Below are 27,226 nucleotides of genomic sequence, written 5' to 3'. Positions count from 1 at the left end.
CCTACTGCACACCTACAATTCTATACATGCACGATAAGGACAGGTATAAGCTTACATATACTTATACCTACAGCAGCTTAAGTATAACACCGTCGAGTAGGAAACTGACAAAATGGCAAAGAGGCGGACGAAAGTGCAGTGCGTATAACGTACCGTGCTGGTGTATATTATGATGATTAGGGTTCGTATGAGTAGGTACCTACCTATAGGAGAGTAATGTGAAAAGAAGCGAGCCGAGAGAGAACGACTACTCTCGGGTGTGACTATATTCTGCCCGCCCGACTGCAGGGGTTTTTCTCTGGCTTTCGGTCTATTGTCGTCGGGGCTATGCGCAGATTTTTCTGCAGATGCTGCTCTCCGAGAGTCACGTCCCACTTTTGGCCCCGTCGCTGGCGCAAGCTTATCTACACGTGCTGCACGATTGTTTTCAAGGGATACACGATGCAACGAGCCTCTCTCTCTATCTCTTCCTCATATGCGCCCCGCTGTTGGCAAAGGGTTATGCATAATAGCCCGTTTCAGCGTTTCTCCGTATTAATATTTTGCCACAAAATGAAGTGTATTCCGTGAAAGTGGTGATAGCAGCAAATTTTTCCATCAAAGATGGATAGTTTCAAAAAAATCTATGTATATATCTTTGCTGCTCTTCCCCCATCCCCCCCATATTTTTGTACATGATTAACGCTTGAAAAATTTGTTTTTTGCACATTTGATGACAGGCTGACCATACAAAGTTTTAAAATCTCGTATGGGTGTACATGTGTGGGAGGAATAAAATATTTCATTGAACAGAGTTTTACAAATTTTATACCTTTGAGCATCCACGCGCAACTGAAAGTTATGTATTAAAAAAAAACGTTCTCTACATAACATTTTGTGGCAAATTGATCAGATAAAATCTTAAGCCCTCAAACGATTATACGCTGAAACGAGACTTTTTAAACATTTTTGATACTCGTTGCCCATCGCCATTTGCCTCCCCCCCCCCTTCTCTACTTCCGCCCGATTATTTCAAGTACAGAAGCATTGCCATTGTCTCGTTCGCGCGAATTTGTCAATCGAGAAAAAAAAAAATAAATAAAAAATAACAAAAAAGGGGGAAAATGGCGTTTGTCTAGCAAACAAGTTTATTTCAAAAAGAAAAGAGGGAGAAAAAAAATGAAGAGAAAGAAAGGGTGCATTTGAGTGAAGCGTATATCCTCAATGATGTAGAGGAAACTCGTAAGTTTCGGCATACAAGTAGGTACGGAAGCTGAAATTCCGCAAAAGTATCATGTCCGCGAGGAGGGAAAGCCGAGAAGTGCGGAAGCGAGACGGAATAATATCGAGAAAGCCAGAGGAGAGAAGATAGGATGGAGCGACCTACTTGGAGCGGAGTTTTTTTCCTCGCGATATTTCGGGGCAAGAGCGGAAACGAGCGTTTTCCGGCATGCAGGCGCGCTCCACTCGAACCCAATATAATTTTCAAAGAGATTAGAGGAGCACCACCGCCGCGAATCGAATTCGGAGCCGCACGCTCGAGCGCCCTCCCCCCGTACCTCCCCAAAGATGAAAAACGAAGGAAAAAAGCGGATAAGTGAATACAGAGGAAGATCTCGGCGATAAGCGAGTTACGTAACGAGACTGCTTCTTCGCTCCTTGGGGGGGGGGGGGGGAAGCCGGGATGTCTTCGTCCGTGTTTCCGGCGAGTCGTGGATTTCGCCAATCACGGGCACATGGCGTCCTGCCAGTGGACAATACCGAACCGTTGCTCCATATAGGTACCACCGCTTCATTATTTATTAATTATCGTCATTTTGTACAAACTACAAACCCCCATGATTTCTTCATGCCGTCGCTAGCTACGTATATATATACATATATGTGTATGATCACTCAAACACACTCGCGTCACTTACGCTTCCCTTATAGGTACACATGATATACTGCATTTCGTCTCGCGGAATCTATATTTGTCTCGCATGGGTAAATATATTTTATGCGCCAGCATAATAATAATATATAGTGTACGTTGTATTTGGAGCATTTTATACTGCATCCCGAAATTGGTAAGTTGAATGGATATAACACGGCTGCCAAGCGCTACATCTCCGTTACCTTACCTCGAGAATCCACAGTCCTATTTTTCAATGTTGAATTTCTTACGTCTCGCGCTGATTTTTCCACGGATAGCTTTCCCCCCCCCCTCCCAAGTCAGTGCTCCGAGCAAATAGAACATGAATCGATGCGAGATAAATATATGCTTCTAAAACTAAAAAAAATACAATTGCACTGGCCCTCAGTTTTTCAGAGTATAGGTAATATACCTACAACTAGTTGAAAAATAAAAGAATATAATATAGTGATGATGGACTGAATTGAACATTTCGTCGGGCTTTGGGTGTGTTTGCGAGTTGCCGTCGAAGCTCGTGTCAAGGGAGTTTCGCAGTCAAAAATAAATTAACGAATGAAACGTCTCTCTTTATACATAAATATACCTCTTTCGTTGCAGGCTATTTGTGTGCGGGTACATTTATTGACTCGAAGCAAGATCTACATTGAGTTAGTAGGTGTAATCGACAGCTGAAGCTAGACAGCTACGTACAGCAATTTGGTGGTTAATTTTAACCTAACTCTAACTGCTACCGACTAATTTTATTACTAGCTTATTGATGTAGCGGCGACGCAAGACAATCCGACGCCAGCCAATTGTAGCTACAGCCATATGGGATTCTCACCTCCCCCCCCTCCACCTCGATAACAAGTCCTTGGATCTATTTTTGGTAAATAAGTGAGTATAATTTGTGTCCAAATTCCGGACACAAATTATTTACGTACGCCACGTACAATTACATTTATGATTTCAAAAACAATTCGAGCTAACTTTTAACAAAAATTGGTAAGAAGCTCCGGTCCTTGAGGAAAAAAAAAAAAAAAAAAAAAAAAAATGGCTCCCAAGCGTATCTATGCACTCAGCTGGCATTAAGTATATCCTTGTCACTGTGATTCATCTAGTATGGGTGCAAACACTGATGTACGACTCTGTCGCGTATCATACCCTTAAACAAACATACAGGACACAGCATCGGTCGTACTATGGAAAAAGTATATTTATACTATCGATCCTGTTTTTCTCTTTACTTGGGTATGGTCATATGCGTGCCCGTAGTTTATACATGTATTTCGGAGCATACCCGCGCATGGTTCATCACTGAAAAAAAAAACAAAAAAAAAAAAAACGTCGAAACTCTTTCGTGTCGCAGATATGAGAATATTGCAGCGTATGCCACCTATATGTATAGCTGTGGTTAAAAGCGCAGAGAAAAATGAAAACTGAGAAAAAAAGTGTGCAATATGCAAGTACTTACTGACGAGGGTGACGTAGGGCACGCTGTGCTGCTGGTAGTGGGGCGGGCTACAGGCCTCTTCTGCCCTGGACACGGTGCTTCCTGTTTGCAGCTCGACCACGTGGCCGTCCCTCTTGTAAAAGGCCATGCACATGTAGCCGCTTTGGCTGTCGGTCAATCGGACAACCAGTGCAAATTATTATCATCTTTTGATTCAAAGGCGTTAAAAAGGTTAGTTAATTCATCATATACCAACTTTTTTTCCAACCCCCTTTGAAAGAAGGTACATATTTTTTCGAAAAAAATAAGAAAACATAATTCCCAACTTTTCGGATCCACCCAACATGCTCATATTATATCCCTCTATCTGCGCACATGCGTATAATTAATATTATACGTATATACATACTCTCAGGTAACCGATACGACAGTATAAATATATATTATATACACGTCATACCTGTACATTTGTGTCGATACTGAGTTGTTGCATGTTACAGCAAATCGGGAATAATGTCATAATAGTAGTACATATATACACGTAATGAGATATTATCTATTAAGTTGTACAAATGGGTACGAGTATGTGTAGTATTCATCCACGCGGCCGATTCTCTAGATCTCCAAAACTCAATTTCTATTAGAAAGGGGCGGCATTGAATGCAACGATAACCCATCATCGGAAGAGCCGCTCATGAGCTTGAAATCAGTACTTATGCTTTCGGGATCCAATATCTAACCAATCGTGTGTCTCGTATACTTACATGTACAATGGAGCCGGGCATCCAGCCCCAATTTATATATCGATCGCGGCATGGGGCGCGGGGCCGTCACATCTGTGCCTGTGAGTGGAGAACGAGTTTGTCGATGGCACGACCACGACGACGATAATGATTTTCTACTGTACTACGAGCTGAGTAAGTAAATCTTAATGGAAAAAATTCAATTGATGATGGCACACAGGGGATGGATGCAAGTGCAAGCCAGATATATATGAGAAAATCCACACAAAAAATCTCGTTTCATCCCCTACTTACAATTTAATAACAAACATTTTTTTTAGGCACACCTTCGAAATAGGACTGATTTTTCTCGTAACGTCATGTACTGTGAGGAAAAAAAAATTTTTTTTTTGAACACGGGCTTCGGTGAGGGTGACACCCTTTTTCCGCAATTCATACATGTTAAAATTATTGTAAATCGCGATACGAGACCACACACACACATATATATATATATAACAATATTCTTGTTATGCTTCTTGCAGATATTTTTATTACCTCATACGAACAAGATGGAAAATAAATTGTATGCATACGGCAAGGGTTATTATTGTATTTTATCCACGAGCCATAAGTATACGAGGTATAGGTGTAGCACAAATGATGCAATCAAATGATAAGGACTCACCAGCCGACCGTGAAGTGGGCGACAATCATGAAGATGTTTTGCTCGACGTTGGCCACCTTGACGCTGTTGCAGAGTATCTTGACGCTGTGCTCCTCCTGGCCGGGCAAGTTCAAAAAGTCCGGGTTCTCCGAGCTCCTCGCGCTCCCGTTGGACCTCGCGGTCTGAAGGGACGCGTTGCTCATGTGAAAGGTGTAGGAGCGCGTTAGGTCCAGCGTGTGCCAGGTCAGGCTCGTTTTGCCCGTCAGCCACGTGGGGAACCAACATTTGCCGGGAGACGAGACTAAATGAGCAAATGTAAATATACATATACATATACATACCAACAAGTTTTTGGTTACAACATAATATATACAATTCTATAATCGAGAACGTAAACAAATAATAAATGAGCTACACCTATAAATATGTGCACGCAAAAGAGTCCAGGGAGAATATAATTATAAGTGTTCTTTGGCGACGCGCCGGCAAGGTCATTCAGATCGACGTATATATATGCCTCGAGGCTAAAGAAACGCGGCAGAGCTCCCAGCATCCATTATTGCGTCGTTAGAGTACCCAAGTACTTTCGAGCCCCAGCCCCTCATATAGTACATTATAATAGATAGTATGGACACACTACGAGATTTCAATAGTGGCTCGCCTACGGCGCCGGTGGGCCCCTCCACGAGAAGTTTGAGAGCCATGAATCGCTTATCGCGCCCGTCATCCCTGACCTGCTCTCTATAACTCTCCGAGCTACCATTCCCCTATCCTCGTAGTCGCTCTGCACGAGTACAAAAGATCGAGGGTGTCGCATAATAAGAAGAGAGTGCATCGAGCAGAGTCCTCTTTTCGGCTGTTATTTTCAATGACGCTAAAAGCAGGAGTATACGATTAAAGACGTATAAGCGCGGTCGAGCTATTCTATCGATATCTCGTGAGTAAAATGATTTGAAAAGAAAGAAAGGCAAAGAAATGGGTACATCATCTATTATCAAAATAATAATAATAACAACAATACCAATATGTACCTACAATTAACTATAGTCAAATGTGATGTATTTTTAATTGATATTAAAATATTATTGCATCATCAATTTTTCCATCTTCCAACTTTGTGACGCAGTTCATGGACCAACAAATACAATTGTGGAGAGCAGCAGGTATCGAGTGTAAGGGTATTTTGGCTATATGGCACCGTTTATCTCGACGAGGCCCCGTGTCATTCGTCCGCCTCTTTCTAAGATCCTTGCGTATAGGTAAATACTTGAATTTCATGCCTCGAGACAACCGTCCCATTCTATTCTCTCCTCGGAGCGTCTTATCGCGAACGAAGGGCCATTCCAGTAAATATGAGGAACGATAGGAAAAAAAAAAAAAAAAATGCTCATCAAAGTTTCACTCGACACCCTATACGATTGGCCTCACCATTCCGTGCGCACCATGCATTGGAGCGATTGGATATTGCTCCTTGTCCCTTGATAGTCCCATCATCAAGACGCTCTACATCGTATGTAGTATGAATAAACCAGTAACTTTGCGTTATGTCAAGTGATTGAGCTACCTTCAGCCGGTGGGACACAATCAAAGGAATTCTTTAGACTTGCAGGCAACTCGAAAGTCATCACGACTGTGTCTCCTCATCCTCCCCTGTATGTTATATAGTAGTACAGCATCGCGAGACAGCAAAACAAAACAAAAATTGCCCTCGTACATTTATACAAGCGGTAGGTACGCCAACAGTAGTATACCTACTCGTATTATATAAGGTACAAGGAGCAGAGGAGGACGACGATGTTGTTGCGCTTTATGGGACGTAAAAGCATTGTTACCGAGTCGTTGCCAGAAAAGAAGCGAGGAAATGGTTCGGCGCTCGATAAGTTGAGCCGGGAGAGACGAATGGCGTGTGAAAAAAAAAAAAAAAAAAAAAAAGGGGGAGACAAACCACGAGACGGGGTGAATGATACAAGTTCCGAGGCTCGTAAAAATCGCGATGGCGCTAATTTCGGCTGTAATGCCGGCGATGAGGTCGTAAAGTACTACAATATATTGATACTCTGTCGCGTCTGTATGGTTCTCGCCCTCTCCATAACGAACGAAATGCTCCAAGAGTCACGCTTCGTAAATCACGTGCCAATCAAAGAGTCAGTCCGGTGAGGAAGCCTCGTGCCGAGGGGAAAAAAAAAAAAAAAAAAAAAAAAAAATACATAAAATAAATAATAATAATGGTATATACACTTACCCTTGGTGAGGGTCATGGTTCTAGAGCCCTCGAGGGGACTGAAGAGCCCGTTGCAGGTGGCGTCGCCGCTCTGGGCGACCTTGTAGAGCTCGGGCGTGCCCTCGGGGACGGGCCGAGCGGGGGCCGAGGCCAAGATCTCGTGGTCGAGAACGGTGGCTATGCCAAGGGCCGCGGCGGCTGCCCTGTTGGGACCAGCGACGCTCTGCCCAGCCCGTTCGTACACGAAGCACCTGTAGCGCTCCTCGTTGCTCAGGGAGTGGCCGTTGTGCAGCCGGCCGACCAGGTAGCGATTGCTCCCCTCTTTCCACGTCGCCAGGCACTCGAGCTCCTCGACTGGTTAATCATAAGTATATTCAATTTATTATTTTATACTTGTCGTGCGCAAATTGTTAAAAAAAAATTTTTTTTTTATTGTTTAAAACTCGAGTCTCGTCCGCTGTGGGCCCTCGTTGTAGTTTAAAAGTATGCCCAACTGTGGACCAGGAGAGGAACAAGGACACGAGAACAAAGAAGCCAAAGGGGCGGCAGCGTCCATCCCTCTTTAACTTTGGCCTGTACGAGGTACTACTCCGCGTGTTTTTTATTCTCTCATCCGTATAGGGCTCGAGCTTATCGCGTGCATGGACTATGGCTCCGAACAAAAGTAATCAAGATCCTATAGGAAAAAATAGGTGCGTCAGAGTCACCCCACGTCCTCACTGACGATAACAATCGGAAAAAAAAAGAAAAAAATAGCCGACACGCTCTTTTATGCTCATTTTCTATGTATCAGATGGGTTCGACTGGATGGTGAGGTATCGATCGGCTTAGTTCACAAGTATACCTACCGGGGAAAAATTTACCGGGCATGACGGAGTGTTTTTCGAGAGATCTATTTAACTTGAAAAAGGTAGGGCATCCACAGCAGCAGCAGTTTCTCTCTGATGTTCTCCCCTTAAATTATCTCCGTTACTTCTCCTACTGGTCTCCCCCCCCCCATTTTTTTACCCTTCTATACGCTACATGATTATAATATACACGATATATGTCTACCACAACCCAATAATCCAATAACCCTAACTTCACAGCTATTGTTGGTTTTAAACTGATAATGATCTACCAAAGATCACAGTGTAGATATATACCGACATTGTTGGTCGTGACTACTTAGTAGGCGTTCATGTATTCCTACGCTTTTAATGTTTTGTAAAATACTAAAGTTACCGTAAAACGTTAACAAATTCACCCGATGGGCGTGCCCTACTGCAGGGAGTACGCGAGCAACGAGCTGTGTTGAAATTTTCGCGTGTGACGATAAGTAACGCACGAGTAAAGAGTTTCGTCGGGAGCACCGAGAGAAACATCGTCACGATGCATTCGGTGAGGGCATTATACATAAATTTCACAAAAGCTCGTGTATTACCGCCACTGCAGGCTGTTCTCGCGGAAACGGAGGATGTACAACATATACTTAACCTGTCTCTGCTCTCGCACACACCGTATCTGTATACTTACTCCTCGGAGTAGCTGCTCCCGGAAAAACAGCACGTCAGCCGCGGGCAATACATTTTTATTCCCTCGGAAACGCTCGATCGCAGTTGAAAAAAATAAATATATATAATGGTTAGGGACTTTGTACTGTCAGGTTCTCCGAGTGTAGGTGTACAGAAAATTCCTGTTTAGTCCGATCGAAGATTAACTGTATACAGCATCGCTCGAGCTGTTTGGGTTGAAGAAGCTACACACAGAAGGGTCTGACCGGGGCATTCGATATCTCGCTCAAGTAAGCAGTTTTTTCGATAATCCCTAAACTACGCATGCGCATTATCGTTATTTTTGGTTATTTTATAGGGATTATCGAAAAAACTGCTTACTTGAGCGAGATATCGAATGCCCCGGTCAGACCCCAGTTGAAAGGGGAAAGTACAACTTAAAGGGAGCCCCGGGGCTCGGTCCAATTAGCAAAATAACTCGTACGCGCTCTCTCGCAGGATAAAAAAATCGAGCTTGGACCGGCCAGCCGATTTGCCAGCGGTCGGCTAACGATTATCGCGCTCGGAGATGAAACAGACTCTCCCAACTTTCTTGCGCCCGCGCAGGGGCTGAGAAAGTTTTCGTCTTACCTTATTCCGATTGCTTTTTTTTTATTTTTTCTTTTCTTTCTTTTCCGCTGTACCTACATTTGGAAACTTTATTTATGATCTACAACAAAGCTAACTCTTTAAAAGGCGACTGCGATTTTTTTCAACAGTACTTACTGTTGCGCACTTGATTAATTACAACTCTGAAACTGAAAGAAAATAAAAAAAAAAAATAAATAAAAAACATATACCATTGCGTAAGTCTCAAACACGGCCAATGTTTCGTTAAGTGGACGCGTTATGTAAAACTATCCACATGATATTACGAAATCTTACCCCAAGAGGTCATTGTTATCCAATTTCAAGAAATATATAGTTTTACCGTAATGAGCATAACCCAATTAGACCCTCAAATTGTAGATATGTATATATGTGCCGGTACAACCTACTTGGCTCAAGCGTCGCACACATGCTCCCTCACTTGACGGCTCAACTTTTCATCAACACGCGCGCACACCCACTCGTTGATATCTAAATTACATCTCGCGAAAAAGTTCCCCGAGCCTGGTATAAGTATATAGGAGCTGCGCACTTCTTTGCCGCTCGAGACTCCTCTCTCTCTCCCTCTCTACCCTTACCCCGGCAACTCTCGCTTGCGAGTCCAGCAATTTGCGAGAGAGCGAAAAACGTGACGGCGAGTTCGCGAAAGCCCATCGACTCTTTCGGGCGGAAACGCTTTCCAGACGCTCTTTTTCTCCCCTCGCGGCCCGCAAAAAATTTTTTCCCTCATTTGCTCTGGCGAACGAGCGGCCTCGTGTCGTCGTCGTCGTGACACTCTATACGCGGCTTGGACTTTTTTTGGCGCCCCTCGACGAGAGTCTTTTCCGCTAGTTAATTGAGGACTTTTCCGAAGGTGAATCCGTAATGGCTCATACCTTTCAGTTCCAAAGTTACTTTTTTTTTTTTTTTTTTTTTTTTTTTCTCAACTTCTTATTCATTCATCGTCGTCATTATTAGCAGTATTTTTGTCCAATTAATTAATACATCACTGCTTTTTAAGGGCTTAGTTCTAAAAACCGTTAATTTTCTCAAAAATGTATTGACAGTATCGTTAAAAGTATATCCATCACGGTGGTTTCGCGGGTCGCGAATAAGTGTGCCGACTTTTTGCATAACGGCCGGACTATTCAAAGTGGACCTTGTTAATAAAATATTCATAAATTACGACCCCACTGTTACCGCCCGTAGCTATCCCGTCATCGTGGGGCTGCAATGAATAAGTCATTTATGTTAAATATTCGCCTCGTCGTGGTGGTCGGGTGATTTTAAAAGCCACGATGAAACAGTTTCGCCATTCGTCATCGTCGTTCCAAAATAGCTGCCATCGTGCTTTTGGGATGCAAAAGGGCCATGGGATGTATGACTATACCTTTCTATATTATGTAATGATCCGCTCCACTTCTCGACAGCCCCCCACCAAATAAGAGAACAATAATTTTATTTGTTTTGCCTATATTATTTTAAGCATCTAAAAACATCGTGAACCTCCCCCACCATCCCTCCATAGTTCCGCGGGGTCCCCCACCTGTACCCCCGCGACATTTAACCGGGCTATTGGGCCATGTAGAAAAAATAAAAAAAAGGGGGCGTAGCAGCTTTCGTCACGATTATAGATTTATGGAGCGAGTTCCATAAATCGTTTCGAACGGGGGGAACATCGCACTCGACATTCGTGATAGCTAATTTGCGGGCACACGAACGATCGTCCGAAAATCAGTCGAGAGCAAACGGAGCGAGCTCGCAAACTGACAAAGTGAGTTAAACTGCGCGAGCAAAAGTGATATCGAGGACTCGCGACGACGCGGACGACCAGAGTTAGTAGAGAGACCGCATGTATGTATACAAATAGAGAGGCACGTAAATAAATGTGTGTGCAGCCGGAGGAACACAAGGAGCGGAGAGATGGAGGGACAGAAATAGAAACTGGAGGTGGTGGGTACGTGCAAAAGTTATGTGGCGGCGGGTATACCTACGTGTGTGTATACATAAATATACACTACGAGCTCGCGCGCCACCCGGTCGATTAAACAAGTATTTAGCGGCTGTCGATCCCGCCCCGTCCTTTCCTTCTCTGCACTGCGTGATTTGTTAATCGAATTCCCGAGGCGCTCGTCTATTTTCCAGAAACTGCTGCTGCCTGCCATCAAAGAGTTTTGTGGTTCACTCTCGAATGAGATGCACCGCATCTAGCTCTTTGATGGCTCTTCTTAATACATATATATTTGGGTGAATAATGTATAAATGTGGTGATTTTGGGAGGGGGGGAGTAAAGAAAAAAAAAAAACTCACCTGTGCTCTCGGATGCGTAGACGTCGGGGCAGGCCTGGTACCTAAAGAGCAGCCGGCTCTCGTCTGTGCAGGCGTCGACGTTGCTCACGGGGGTCGAGCACCTTCCATGTCCACGGTTGTACGTGAAGGTCATGGGCCCGTGAAAGGGACACGCAACTGAGGTAGCCTCCTCCCGAAACATCGAAAAGAGCAGGGCGTCGCCAGTTATGTAAGAGCACAGCGACGACAGGCTGCTTCGACCGTGACAGTATGCTGCAATCAGACAGTGCTTAAATAACATCGTGCCTCTCTCCTCGACCCCCCATATTTCGATACACTTGCCAGTACTTATTCATTGCTTTGCTAATTGATTCTTTGATCGACCTATTTGTATTAATTTTTTCCCCCCAAACATTTTCCATCCGTCCAAATACTATATTCATCGTCTGACTATTTTAAATTTTTACTACTGAGACTGCACCTACTTACCCGAACTCGAGTTTGCAATTCAAAGGGAGGTGCGCAATATTTCCAGGGCTATTGCACCTAGCTCTAAAACGTTCGCGAGGGCTTTCGGTGCACGCCTTTCGTAGTTACGTCGATGGAAAAAGCCATGATAAATCACACACCAGAGAGAAACGAAGCAAATGTGCCCCGGTGACGGGTTTTTAATCACTTAATCATGAAACTCGATACACCCCGCCGCACCATCATCGTTAATCACGCTCAAGTGAATCGTCATTCTCGAAGCAATCGGAAGCAGCACTTGTCCCCTACAATTACTCGTGTCATTCAACTTCCTCTCTGCCCTTGGTTTTTTTCAACTCGTCCGCGAGATCAACTTCCATCATTCGTTCTTCGACAAAATACAAAAAAGCTTTTTTTTTTTTTTTTTTTTTTTTTTTCGACTCAATTATTGCAAACAAAGCAAAAGATACGATGAAACAGGCTCAGCTCGAGGGTAACGCAACCCCCTTCCCTTAAATCTTTCAATACACTTCGGTCGATGCGTTGTTCACCTCTTTTTCTCTTTTTTCCCTATTTCGCCTTATTTCTCCCCTCGATCCGGCCAAGATTCGTATTCCCGGTCACGCGCGCAATTTAAAAAAAACCGCACGGGATGGAAAGCTCGAAAAAGTGCAATGTTGTGTTTCCCGCCACTCTTCCTCTCCGGCGCGGGCGACGCGGCAGCAGCTGTCGCTCCTCTCCTTTTGTTTGCCCGCGGCTCGTAGTCTCTGCGGCGTTGGGGGATGGATGTCTGCGGTATGACGCCAGGCAGATTAAAAAGTCGACAAAAAAATGCGGGGCGAAAGAGACCGGAGGCGTAGAGATATGAAGGAGCGGCGCGACGTCAAGCACGGACTTTGACAAATCGTCCTGGAGTAGCTCTATATCGCTTTTTGCTTGGCTTTACGTATTACAGCAATGCTACTACTGGCTCTAGTTTGTGGGCCAAATACAGAGAGAGAAAGAGAAAGCTGATTCTCGCGTCAGACCACAGGGCGTCGGTCATTTGTTATTCTTACCTGTACACCTATGATTCAGACGTAGATACACGTTCGTTTATTTTGAAGATGACAATTTTTACGTTATAGACACGTACTCTCAATCGTCTAGACAAACTATTGGTATTGCTTGGTAAAATCGTCCAACTGCTTTAGGCCGCGAGTTTTTTTATTTAAAATTACTTCACATCGCAGTGCCCGGTGTAATAAACTTCTCGTGATCATTTTTTTTTTAGATCAACACTAGCAGCTAGTAACTAATAGTTGTGTACAATAATTCTTCTGTAATTATTCAATCAAAAATAACGCGAGTATTTTTTGTATACATTGTCATTTTTTTAAATGTAGATTGATTGCACCGTTTATTCTCGAAATTTTTCATACAAAATTGTACCATTCAGGCTCAGGTTCAGTGGTGTACGTAATTGTTTTACGAACAAGGAAACGATGATTTTCTGTTGAAAAAAAAAAAAATTCACAATAGTTTAACAAACGCGTGGAGTGAAATCAATTTGAAAAAAATGATATTACGAGTACTTTAGCCACAACAATTCCCTTGAGCAAAAAAAAGATAGAAAAAAAAAAAAAAACAAGTTCTCCCAGCTCGATTTTTCGCCCGCGGCACATACTCCTATGAAGATTTACAAAGTTTGGCGCCTTCGTGCGCCAAAAGAGGAGCAAGAGACGGGAGGAGTTTATCCAAGGCATTTTTCCGGAATATTCAAAATTCTCATCCACCGGGCTCTGAGAATTTAAGCCCCGTGCACGCTCATGCGTGTATACATACATATCCCATACCCACCTCTCGGCCATCTAGTAACCTAGAGAGAAAAAGAGAGTCGATGCTAGGGCGGAGGATGTGTGTATGGTTTATACATGTATGCTGGGGAGGGCAGTGGTTTTGCGTTTTCGCGCGCCAGGCGCAAAAAGTGAGGGAGGAGGAGAAAAAAAAGGAGGTCGCGGATGCGCCGCTGAATTATTTCGCGGTATAGCCACGGGGCTGGAGCGAGTTTTACGAATTTTCCGGGAATAAATAAGGATCCGGGATTATTTATGTATGAGAAGCCGGAGGAGGAAGGAAGGGAAAGGGGAATTTTAATAAATCAGTCCGTAATGGCGGACGGCAAGCCGAGTTCGATGGGAAAGTCCTGTTGCGTGGCGCTTGGTGAATTGATGAACGCGCTTGAATAATATAATACTTACAATGCATACATACGTATACTGGTGCACGCGAGTGCATTCGATATTTTACTAGCAGCTCCTCTATAGAGGGCACCTTTTTCTTTCTATCGGGATACCCCTGCGTTGTCTTTAAGGTTTTAACCACTGACGTCTAACCCTCCCCCCCCCCCTTCAATCATCATTGTGCGTGCACCACAAAAGTACATAGGATACAAGTAATCCTCGCCCCTTGCAGGAAAGCGATCAGTGAGCATCGGTGAGATGATAACGGATAGTTGAACGGATGCAATTGAATACAAAACGATCAGTGTTGGGCCAATTTGTTGGTCGATATCCATGCACATTTTTTAATATAGGGAACGGCATATTGAAGATTATCCATCGCACGAGACTAAATTAAATGTTTCGTTCGCTGGTTATGAATTTAGCCCAGAAATAGTGGTGGAAATAAGTTATCCGAGGCGGTGGTAGTACCACCAGCGTGCAATGTATCGCGTGTCTGATGAATGGTCGTTCGCTCAGCCCTAGGTTTATCGTCTTCTTCCTGTATGCATTAAACAGTGCTATAATGCATAACCATTTAAATTCCATTTCCGCGATGAATAAAAAGCACAACTGCTGCTACCACCACCTGGTACGCCTCGCCTATACTGGCCGCGTCCGCGTAAAAAGCGTATACAAAAGTCAGAGGGGGAAAAAGGGTAGGTACAAGCTAGCCGATATCGCGCGAGAAAACAAAGAACAAGAAGAAATAAGAAAAAAAAAAAAAAAAAAAAAAAAAAAAAACGAGATAGAGAAAGCTAGCCCGAGAACCAACACCGCATTTGCAAAGTTAATTTAAAAACGCAAGCGTCGTAATGATGTTTTTATCTCCGCGAAATGGCCTTACGATGCCCTCGCCTTTTATAATAACCCTCCTTTAGAGCCTCCGTTTATCCTCCCCCGTTTCGTTTCTCTCTCTCTCTCTCTCTCTCTCTCTGCCTCCTCCTTTTATTCCGTGCTGCTCGGCATCCCTTTGCTATTCCTACTAGTTTTGACCTCGTTTTAGCGTATACTGTACGGAGCTTAGAGCTACACGAGCGCTGCCCCGACTTTTTTTTTTTTTTTTTTTTTTTTTTTCCTTTTTACTTCAATCTGTGCGCCTCCACGGCTTCCTTCCCCATTCATTACCATTACTTCTTACGCGATCGTGTCTTTTTTAATACATTGAGCTCGATTCTACTTTCGCCCCGCACTCGCTCCACTTTTGGCTTTGTTGTTATTATTATTATTATTATTTATAACCGTTGGCTATTCTATGAGCTGAGCGGCTAATTAACGAATCATCAGCGTCGATAAGGCTAAACGCCGGGAATCCGATAATTCACGTTGGGACTCAAAATTACAAAATCGATGTAGCCATTCCTCTCGCCTTTCCCCTCTCCGATTGTATCCTGCTGATTCAATAAAAAGCTCTGGGTCGGTCGGGCCAGAGTCGTTGACAGAGTTGCTCGAGCTAATGGACAAACTCGAGGGCCAACTTTGTCAATGTGACCCACACCACCGAGCTCATTAGCAAGTCAAAGAAGGCATGGCGAAATTTTACGTTCACGGCGACCACGGCAAAAGCTCATCTGCCCGAGCTTTTAATTAGCGATGCGATCGCTCTCTAACCGAGAAAATATTCGTAGGCCACAAACGTTTTCCTTTTACCTCTAGTACTTTATGGACGACAACTTTGTGAAATCTTTCGTAAGCGTGTATGGATTTTTTTTCCACCCCCTATTAGTCTTACTCTGGCATCGGCCTCGAGGAACATTCAATTGATAAGTGTACTTCTTGGACCATTGGCGTTTGAGTGTCTGTACTCGATAAAAATTTTATTTCACTTGACCCGTGGAGCTAATGATGCAATGAGTTATCATCGAACAAGATTGAGAGATTGAGGTTGGATGAAAGATTATAAATTAAAAAAAAAAAAAAAAAAAAAAAAAAAGAAAGAAGTTATAAGTACATGGATACTCACTTTCTTTGTACTGCAGAACATTGGGGTGCTTCTCGTGAATGACGACGCACCGGTAGCAGGATTTCCTGAAACAGAGGACAGGGCTTTTAATGGACTTTTCAAATTTTCGTAATGTTTCGTTCAAGGATTGGTTGGCCGGGTAGTGTAGTGCAGGCAATTAATTTGTACCAGTTGTACGCGAACGTTGGTATTTTTGTAAAAACTATAAAATACAATTTCGTTAATGGAACCGCGTGGGCGTATACACGGTATTGGTTTTCATCGAACAAACGGCTACCAATTGTATAGCAGAGGAAAGGCAGGGAAATTAAAATCGAAGATGAAAGTGGGTCGCGAAAGAGCTCTCCGAAACTCCACATAAACAAACGGCCTTTTCCATTCCCAAGTATTTGCGTTTCTCGTTGCGATGAAAACGTAAAGTCGGTCTTTTCCTCCTCTCGATTTATTATTATTTCGGGGAATGAATTTTCACTGCCCGCTAAAACAAAATCAACGCCCCCCCCCTCCATTAGTCCGTTCCTTCCTCGTACACCCGCACGTACGTCGCTTACCTATATACTTTTCCATCATTCGTCTGTTTTTCAATCGTCACGCTCCGCTCGATAACTTTCTTTTGAATTGGAAAAATTCTTTGCCGTGCCCTTTCGCCTGGAGTAAATTTGTTATTTTTTAAATTTTTTCATCCATTTCAAAGCATCGCCCTCTATAATGGGGCTAGCGAGCCGGCAAGCTATTGCAAACCTCTTCTCTCTAGCGGCCTCTGAGCTGAACTTGTCAACTCGCTGGCTCCATACGCCTTCTAACGCCGGAAAAAGCAATCGCGCACGAAATCACTCACCCATGCACGTTGTAATAAGTATGTCACGTTGCACACAGCTCAACCAAACGTAAATACATTGTCGCGGGTGCGCGCAGCACGACGACAGACTGCTGCAATGCATCATAGTGCGCAGCAGCGTGGGGGTTCTGACAAAATGTTTCACATGGGCATACGTGGGTAAACCTGCCCTCGGTTCGACTCCATCAGCACCAGCGCTGTCACGCACTCTTTGCTTCCCTCGCAGTCACGGATGGAGAGCAGAGCATTGTCTCGCGTCTTGGGATCCTCGGAGATTGTGCAGGCACAACACGACCGTGCACGCAGCAGCAGCTACCCTGCATGCAGTACGTTCAGATGTACAGTAGTATCCCCCCCCCACGGATAGGCGGAACGTAGACAGCAGTGGCATCAGAGTAAAGGGAGGCGACGGTGGCGCAGGTGGAGGATGATGCAAGGACCCTCGACGGATAATGAAATCCTGGCGCAAAGTGACGCCTGCACGGGGTTATCTATAGACGCGTATAGTACAATGAGAGGTGCTCCAGCCGCGTTAATCTTTCTCCTTTCCCCTCGCTCGTAGCAGGCCGGAATCAATTATTCGGATCAACATGTAGGTGGGTTGTTGCTGTTGAACCCGCTCCGATCGAGGATTTCTCTCTGTTTATCCAGCGTTTGGTGCGTCCGCGACGACTCGAGCGTACCGATGCGTGTGAGGAGGAAAAACGCGAAAGAGCAGCTGTGGCAGCACTTCATCACCCGGTACCACAAACAACCCCACCAGAGGGATCCAATCGACTCCTCAGCAGACAGTCTCTCTCTCTTTTTTTGTTTTTCACACATATAGGTTTGTGTACTGTTAAACATACCGAGTGAGTATAATTTACAGTAAAGCTACCAGTTATTAGTTTTATTTAGTCATTTAACTCTTTTAGTTTTGTCCGCAAATTTGTCCCCCGATGTATTATTGATTGAAAAACAAAGCTCAGCGGCACAAGCCCATTCAATCGAATGACACTCTGTAACGTATGATTTCTGCAGTCACGTTGCAAAAATATCCCGATCAAAAGATATCGTATGATACAGCATAAGAATTATCGACCGAAATTTTGGGACAATTGTCAAGGGTATTTTGGCCAGAGGAAAAACAAAATCCACACAAAAAGAGTCGGAATAGTAGATCGAGTCAGCGTCCGGTCAGACGAACGAAGAAATAGGGAGACAGGCTGCATGTACGTAGTATATGTGTGCATGCATACATGTATGCAGAAGCCCAATGGCTGGTTTCCGTTTTTAATTAGAGTCCACTGCTCTGGCGAATGAATCGCTCGAGGCATTCGTCCTCTTTCTCTCTCCCACTCGAGTGAAAATCCGAGTTCGATCGCTCCTTCTATCGGCACTTCCAGGCCACGAGAACACTGGCGATCGAAGGAGGAGGGTTGGGGAGCAAGGGGAGGTTCAACGCCCCGATGAGCCGCTCGTTCTCTTTCTCCGCTTTCCTCTTGCTCGCGCGCGCACACGTGTAGGAGGAGGACAAAGTCAGAGCTTGCGTACACACGCACACACACACCTGTATCATGAGGTATGAGGAGGCGAATCGAACGTGACTGCGCTTTTGGAGGGAACAATCAGTATTTTCACGCGTCGAGTTAACAGACGGCCATCTGTTGCCGGTTATCGGACGAATAATCGATCGATTGGATCTACAGCTGTTGTTGCTTCTTCTTCGTCAGGTATTCTCGAAGCTTCGTTGCTCCCATATGCTATCGTTTTTTCCTTTCCTTTACCAGCTACGTCACAGGTTTTAAAAATAACTTCATGGCTCCTTGAAATGGTATCGCTTTTTGTCTATTACGTGATGCTCCTTGGGAAAAACAATACGCAACGTCGAAAAATTGGTCATATATTCAATGGACCAATCAGGCGCGATCCTCGGGGTATAAGGAGGAGTCGATTACTCCTCTTTGCGCCTAAAAACCCGTGCCTCAGACCTACACACTGATATTAGGTATATAAGCGCACGTGTCGGCGATCATTGCTCGCCCTGCCTTATGGGGAAACGAAGAACAGCGCAACAGCATATAGCGGCGAGACTCATACGTTGCTGCTGCTAATGCCGCTCCGAGGCTTCTGATGACTTGCTGCACGTTGTTATAGCCGCGGGGGATCAAAGTTTCAGAGATAAGGTGTGGATGCAGCGTCGAGGCTGACGTGTTCGAGGAGGTAACTGCAACTTATGGACCAAGTGGTGCATGCCGCTGCATGGCACGTGACGTGTTTATACGATAAACCATACATTTTTGTATTATTTCCGTATTGCATTTTGATGGAGAAAATCAACGAGTTTTTTGTAATGTGCGTGCACTTGAGTTACGGGAAAAAAAAAGGTTAATATATAGCCATTACGTTTGTACTATTTAATGTTAAAAGCTTGGCCGGCTGTTATCATTTGAGCGTGGGTTTGGCACGAGGTCCGTAAATGAGATACATATTATATAGATGATAATATACTTGAGTAGTACTTACTCGTCGACCAGGAGAAACTTGTCGCCCTCGTTGTGGAGGCAGGTTCCTTTGCTGGAGAGGATGTTCTTTGATATGAGAATCGATTGGCGGACGCCGCTTTGAAACCACGTGCCCTCCCATCGCGATGGAAACGAACATTCTGAAACATTAAACATCGAACAGCGATGGATTAAGCATTCATGAGGAGTACACGAATAAACTTGTCAGAGAAATCGAAACTCATAAATATTTTATTATGATTAACGGGAGACCATTATCTATAGATTAATGGGTTCGAGTATGTATATAATATATATTTCTTTGCAAAATCATAATTATTATTTTCATCAAAAATACAACTCTACGTATCACATTGTTTATTTATCAAGTCCTGCATGCGATGCGAAACATCTGTCCTCAATATTGGCTCGCCGTCTGACCTTTTGGTATCGCCCTGTGTGTTCGTGCGCACCGAGGAATTTTCATTGGCTTTGGTTGTTTTTTAATTAAACTTTTTCGTCCGCATAGCAGCGTGTTTTATTTACGAAATCGAAGAAAAATAATACCTCGCTGGTAGTAGGAGATGAAAATTGTAAATTGTATTATTGTCCACTCGGGCGAGTTCATTTTATGAATTCTCATCGAGGGCTGTCTTTCCCCATAAATTTTTGTCAATTCCGTATCTCCATTTGCATTCTCAAAATTTCATGAGTAATAGACACCATTTACCTTACTTTCAAAGAAAGAAAAAGTTTCCAATGAGTCCAATTCCAATCACGCTTACCGTCCGAAGGAAATAGACAAAAGGATTAAAAGACCTGGGCTCGATTGCCCTCCATTTTCGGTACGTATGCCAATGAAAATGTCTTTGCATTTTTTAAGAGTGTTAAATAACAAATAAACGTTTTCCGTGCACAGTTACCTAGTTTGCGATATTAAAGTTAATGGCATATTGTATACACTTCGCACCGAAACGAGGGATTGAAACATCCTTCTCTACCCAAACTGAGTATTTATTTTTTAATTTTTTTTGTTATCGCAGAGTCGATGAGTTGCAATTTTTCGTCAGCTAAAAGTCTCATTGGCAATTTGTGCATGGCCAACAGGGCAGAACTAATACACGTGTACAGAGCCAACCCTATAGCTCCGACCTCAGGGGCATTATTTCCGAGGAAAAGGGACGGGAGGAAGGGAACTAGGCAGCATTTGGTCCGCCGGCTGCGGAGGGAGGTAGAGGGAGCACAAAATCAATACCGCGTACCTATACTGTTTTGGTGTTTCGTTTTGCAAATCGCCCTCGGCAATTCCTCTGTGTAAGGGCCAAGCTCCACGTCTCTTTTTCTAGCTATTTCTCTTGCTCTCTGCATCTCTCGTCGTAACTTTTACAGCGACTCTATGGGTATATAGATGCCCTTAAGTATTGGGTGACCCGCGCACGCCCTCGCGCGTGCACATACATCAACATGAGTGTTGGTGATCTTTGTTATACCATGGATATGTTACTCGTCGACTCGTTTGAAAAAAAAAAAAAAAAACATACTTTGACCAACCATGAGTAAAACTAGCAATAGTTGCGACGACTTGAGGAAGTAATTGAGTGATCCGCGGAGGCGTGAGCTTTTCGCTTTTTTAGGCGGGCGTTTCGAGTGAGACACTATAGTGCCCCAGCAAGGGGGGGGGGTCAATTCGTTAAGCTGCCGGCAGGAATTACAAGGAGGGAGGTGCGAGAGTTTCGGCAGCACATTGCCGAGTTGGGCATAAAACGTACTTACTACACGTCCGCCTGCTGGAAATCGCGGAGCAGAGAGAGAGATAAATAAATGCGGGGTTGGAGCTGAGGTGGAGGAAAAGGGAAGAGGAACTATACGAGCTTTTAAAACCAGCGCACAAAGGGCGAAGCGCGGGAATTACTTTTTGCGCTCTACTGCTACGGCGCGCACGTGCAATGCCTTTTTTAAAGGGTACAACGTTAATTACAATGGATTTATGATGTTCACAAATTTCGGGTAATTATTTTGATTGCCCGTGCTCTTCGTGCGTCGCCTCCTTCTTTTTCTCTCTCTCTTTTTTTTTTTTTTTTTTTTTTTTTTTTCATCCACCAGCAGCATGAATTTATTGAGTCACGTGTCTGGAATCGTGTATTTAATATCCACAACTGCTTAGTAAAATACTTTTTTTGTTTTGTTGAGGAAAGAGTTTTTTTTCAATTTTCTGAACACAGGTCGTGTGAGAACCAACTTTTTTACTCTTATACTCGGAAAGTTTCCACCGCAAACGCGTGGAGGTAAACTCGATTGGACCCAGTACGTATTTTCAATTCTAAATGAGCAGTTCCGCGGAAATCTGCGAATCGGAAACGAAGGGACGTGAGCCGAAAGAAGAAGGAGACGGGGAAAAAGGGAGGGGAACAAAGTTTGTTTATTGACGACGAGGACAAGGCGGACAAGGTGGGTACCCATAAATTTCTGTCAGAGTTTCAAAAAATATTTTTATTCGCTCGGGCGTTCCGTCCAAACTCTTCCAGTAAATAAAAAGGACAGAAGAAGCAAAGAAAGAAAGAAAGAGCCGGGAAAACTAAAGAGCGGAGGACGGGGGGGGGGAAGCAAGTTTTCCGCGCCTCGACGCCAGTTATCATCGCCCAGCCTCTAGCCGTAAAGTCCCTCGCGCAGGGGCCACCTCCTCTCCCGCCGTTGGAGCAGAGGCTGCACGCGGGAGAAAAAAAAGAAAGGCGCGTGCAATTAAGTTCAGCGGGTAGCAAGCCAGAGAGATAGCCCGTCGAGATGGAGGGAGGGGGCGGGGGTGAATGTGCAGGCTGAATGGTAGCTCCACGTACATTCGTATAGCATATACACCCTGTACTTATACTGGCTTGCAGCCTTACCTACCTACCTACCTACCTACCTACCTACCTCGTAAACTCGGGCAAATTTAAGGAACGTTATTCTGCTGCTGCCCGGTTGGCTCTCGTTCCTATTATACAGGGGTGTAAAACTTCGACCTCCCCCCCTTAACTCTTGTTTGTTCTCCGTGTTATCGTCCACGTTTTTACGCCTTTATCTATAGTTTTTTTTTTCTTTTTCTTTTTTTTTTTTTTTATCGCTACAATATTATCCAGAAACAAAAAAAAAAAAAAAACCAGCAACAACCGTAAGCATTCGGGCTTATTACCTATCGATCACTTTTCCGTGCTATGTACAAGGTATTGCTATAAGGTCGAAATTGTTTCAACGTCACGGGAGTGAAATTTCGTTGTCAGTATTTGTGCAGTTTACTGATATCTGGTTAATTTCTGATGGCAGATTTTTTGATTCCCAAAAGCGTCACCCTCGAGCTCGAAAAAACCCAAGAGAGAGAAAACGAGCGCTTTCGAAAGGGGAGGTCCTTCGCCTTTCCTTTCATTTGGCTCTGTTTCTGCATAAAAGTTACTTATATTCTTTTCGACAGCAGACAAGTAGGCAGGCGGGAGGGCGTATAGGGTATGAGTAGGCGACTGCCGCAAAACTCCCGTAATTCAGCAGCCCGTACCCTCGCAGCAGCAAAGTCAGTCCAAGTGACGCCAAAATTTCTTGATTAAGACGCTAGGTATACACGATGATCGCTCGGGTGGTACGTAGTAGTAGTATTATATATATATATACACTACCTTGTACCAACAGAGACGGGACCACGTGCCATTTTTCACTGTCACACCGGGGCTCGCAGTAATAACGCGCTCGAGCTTCCTCAGCCATCGCTCTAAGCTCCGCTTCTGCTCTTTCACCACACCCCCGTCCCTCCGATTTATAGGTCCACGATGAAGTTCGTCATGGGCCACGTGGCGTTTATTACGTTTGATTTGAATAACTTGAACGTCTCTTTTTTCATCCAATTTCGCACTTTATTGGGGCAAACAGACTTTTATTATTAAAATCCACATGATATCGCTCCGTTAAAACTCCGACCGACAAACATCTGATATATATATATTTTTTTATCCTCATAAGAGAATGTGATTTTTTTTTCTCTTTTATACCATAATCTCAAAGCAAATCAACTCTCTCGTTGAGATGGTGCATTGGATCGAGCAGTATAGTTATGACTATACGTGGGTGAACGGTAGGTTGTGTATGTATAGGTATTACCAGGAGAATTGTTACAATATATATTACCAATACGCGTTTGTGTGGTCTCGGGGCTGCTGACTTTATATCGCGAATCCGGATGATATCGTACACCACGACACGGCAAAACAATTTCGCGGCTGTGGGATTTCGCGCGTTTTTTTCCCCGTTCTCCCTCCGGAGTCGAGCCGATGGAACGCGTCGAGGAGTCACGGGTAAATTGCTGCAGAGCGCGGGGGATTGCTCGGAAATTCGCGTGATGCTTTCCGAGTTTTCGCACGAAATATTCGGCAGGGCCGACGGTGCGATAAACGAAAAACGTAAAACCTATCCACCACCCACCTGTTGTACATAACGCGCCAATGTAGGTACACCTCGTACTTTCGATACTTTCGGTCATTTTCGATATCCCGTCGGCTATATTGCTATATAACGTCAAAAGAGATTACTCTCGGTACATACACGCGTACCACTACCTATACGTGTACATATACATACCTATATAATACCAATGGCATTCGAATTCCAAGCGCACACTGGTGCAGTGATATTATTGTATACGTGGGTAGGTAGTGGTTCACGTGTATGTACTACAGACACACTCGAAATAAAAGGCCGCCGGGGACTCACTGGTACGCGAAATTCCGATTCATCCAAAGCCAAGTACATATATATAGATAGGGTACCTATATAAACGCGCAATATACGCTTCGAGTGAAATTTCAATTGTTTTCCGTATCCATGCAGAACGCACATATACATGTATGGATACGTATAACTTACGGCAGGTTGGCTGTTTTTTTTTTTTTTTTTTTTTTTTTTTTTTTTTTTTTCAAACAATCACTGCACTCTCGAGTCAAAGTATAATGCACATTTGGTTGGTGTTACAAGTACAGCTGCATGTTGAATTTGGGATTTTTCAGCCGAGGGACAGCAAATTCAGAGGTTGAACAACTTTGTTGTAGGTGTATGAATTATTAACAGCTTACCTCGTTGCGTTTTCGTAAAACCAGTGTATAGGTCTGTAGTTCTCGACAGTGGGTATACATGTGCATATACCAGAGTAACCGGGCACATTTGATTAGTTTTCCTTTGCCCCGTGAAACAGTGTAACCATCACGTAGCTAGAGGACCCGAAAGACCGTCCGACTCCCGAGCCTCGTTTTTCTCATTTTAGGTACTCTATAATCAGCGCTCGTGCACTAACGCGCACACGTATAGGTATATAGTTGCGTCGAACCGAGTATACATCTGTATGTATGGTATATAGATGGATACAATACATGTGCACGTAAGTACGTAGGTACATACCGAATCGAGTTAAATGTATAATGAAATGAGCGTTAAGAGCTAAGCCGTGTCGTCGTCGGGGCGGAGCGACGTCTAATGCGAATCACATTGTCGGGGGCGCATCCATTCGTCTTTGGGATTTGATTTCTCCCGTCTCCTCCTTCGCCCCTTGTCTTCTCGCGACGGATAACAGCGGAAAGTGTACGTTACGCGCACACAGCCCACGTTATTGCGAGATTCCGCGAGAGGACCGATTAGATTCTTGCATACGCGGAGAACTACTTAGCCTTGCCTACCCCCACGCCTCCTCTTCCTTCCTGGAGCAAACGAATCGAGAAAGTATCGTGCGCGTTCCACGGTAATCTCATCCGACGCTATCGCGCATTGTTATACACATCAAAGTGCAATCGAATTTCGGTAAACCCCGCGTGTACCCATGTCGGGCCGGATCATCCGATTACCTGTATATTTTTGTGCGTACATACCGTGTGGGTGTAGAAGGCATTATTGCTGCAGCCGAGGAAGTAATAGACATTACCAAGAGAAATTCATATATACACAAGTACATCGCATGGTTATTGATTTTGTGCTTCTATAAATGAGTTTTGGAATGATAACGTACACTTATCATTGTACAGCAGTGTTTGTATGCTTCTCTGTCCTGCATTTTGAAAGATCTGAGCCTTTTTGTTAACGATTTTTATTTCTGTTTGTCCAGTGAATACCAATCTCTGTGTAGTTGCGGTACGAAAGAAAAAAAATTCCCGACAGTATATTTATATATGCATTACCAAAAATTTGTATGGCTTTTGAGCGGAAACCCCATACCGGATTGAACAAATGACAATGATAATACGAGTGGTAGCTCGTATTAAAAGCACATGAGTTTGTTTTCATAATTAAAATGTACTTTTACGAGCCCACGTATATTATTATCTACCTACTACTGATTTTTGCCTAAAGAAAATAGTAGTACCATCGTACCTATGATACACAGTATGTGAGAGGGGGAAAACAAAATTTTCACCCGTTGGGTGTTAATTCGTACTCGTTATTTTGTTACACGCGTTTTATAGCTATACAGTATCGCAGTATCGAGTCATCAGCGGAGCACATGTACATTCATAAGGAGCATTACATTGAATAGGAATACGCCACTTTACTTCAATGAAGCTGCCTCGAACTTCTCCGGCAATCAAACTACATTCACCCTGATACTACTCTCTTGGAAATTGTAGCTGCAGCAATTTCGAATCGTTTACCCTTTCCTTCCTACACCTTCCCCCGTATTACAATTCATGCCTGTATGCTTGAGTCCGAACGTTCCCGCTACATCTGCATCCGATTGCTGTTTTTATCTACACGAGCGCAATATAGTACAAGGGTATACTCACTGTGCGCCTAATATTAACAATTTTTATTATTTTGAGATCGCATGAATTTACTTTTTAAGGATATTGATTTTTACATGCTGCCTTATTCACAAAATAATGTCATTTATTATATTATTTTTTTCTTCCGTACCCATACGTGTAATAATTTTATTGTATCCCACGTACGTTTTGGTGAAAAATATTTTCAAGTTATTACTGACTAATGGGTAAGATGGTAGCTTGAAGAAGTGCACCTGATCCTGAGATTATTTGAATACAGTACGGTTGTGTAGCCATTTCGTATTGTAATAACCGTAAGGTAGAGTGCAGTCGTGAACTATAATATAGACATTTTGAAGAAAAATCGAGTTTAAAAACATTTACGGGACTCCGGTGCCTGACTCGTTTTTTCGCGTTTTTTCGCGTTGGTGTGCAGACCAGGGAAAAGGAGGAAATAACACTGGAGGTGTGCATTTGTCGCGCTTAAAAAATAGAAAGAGAAACCCAAATCGATGGGCGCAGACATCGAGGCCAAGCATGAAAGCACACGAAGCGCTGATGTACTTACGTTTGTGATTCGGGGGCCCAGAATCACGCTCAAACAACCCTCTGACAAAGAAAAAGCACACAGTCAAAAGAACTCTGAGGAAAAACAAAGGGAAAACAAAAAAGGTCCAGAAATATGCTTACCCACACGGGCGCACGTATATTATATATACATATACTCGGTGGGATGGAGGATTTACAAAAGCACAGCAGGTATGGAAAAAGGGAACGGGAAGAGGTGTTGCGAGCGTGCACGTGTATAGGTAGTATAGTGTAGTGTACCCAGACGGGACACTTTGACAGTCGATGCGCGAACGGTAGCTGCACCGGCTCTCTTCGTGTTCCTCCACCGCAATTTGCCCTAGACTCGCTGACAGCTGTCAGTTCTCTGCTGCTGCTGGCGCATGCACACGCCTCGTTACGTCGAGAGGCTGAAAGTTCCAGCCGAAAGCTAATATCGCTGCGCCAGCGGCTCAGCAGCTCGCCTACAGGTACATGACATATATATACCATACATATAGTACCCATACCCATCACCTATTTCCGCTGTACCTCTTG

At 43.9% G+C, this 27,226-nt stretch overlaps 1 protein-coding gene across 1 annotated transcript in view; it reads right to left on the bottom strand.

The window, feature by feature from the left end:
* Positions 1-27,226, bottom strand: part of LOC106640014 (uncharacterized) — a 93,601-nt gene that overhangs the window by 27,374 nt on the left and 39,001 nt on the right. The window contains 6 exon segments of the mRNA XM_089598855.1: positions 3,348-3,493; positions 4,737-5,016; positions 6,958-7,290; positions 11,367-11,618; positions 16,038-16,102; positions 19,381-19,519. Coding sequence (XP_089454981.1) covers positions 3,348-3,493; positions 4,737-5,016; positions 6,958-7,290; positions 11,367-11,618; positions 16,038-16,102; positions 19,381-19,519 — 1,215 coding nt within the window.

The sequence above is a fragment of the Copidosoma floridanum genome, unplaced genomic scaffold, assembly GCF_036245765.1.
Source record: "Copidosoma floridanum isolate Cflo_tuat_1 unplaced genomic scaffold, Cflo_Japanese_pri ptg000006l, whole genome shotgun sequence".
Taxonomy (NCBI): domain Eukaryota; kingdom Metazoa; phylum Arthropoda; class Insecta; order Hymenoptera; family Encyrtidae; genus Copidosoma; species Copidosoma floridanum.
The sequence above is the reverse complement of the archived record's forward strand: the minus strand, read 5'-3'. Positions and strand labels throughout refer to the sequence as shown.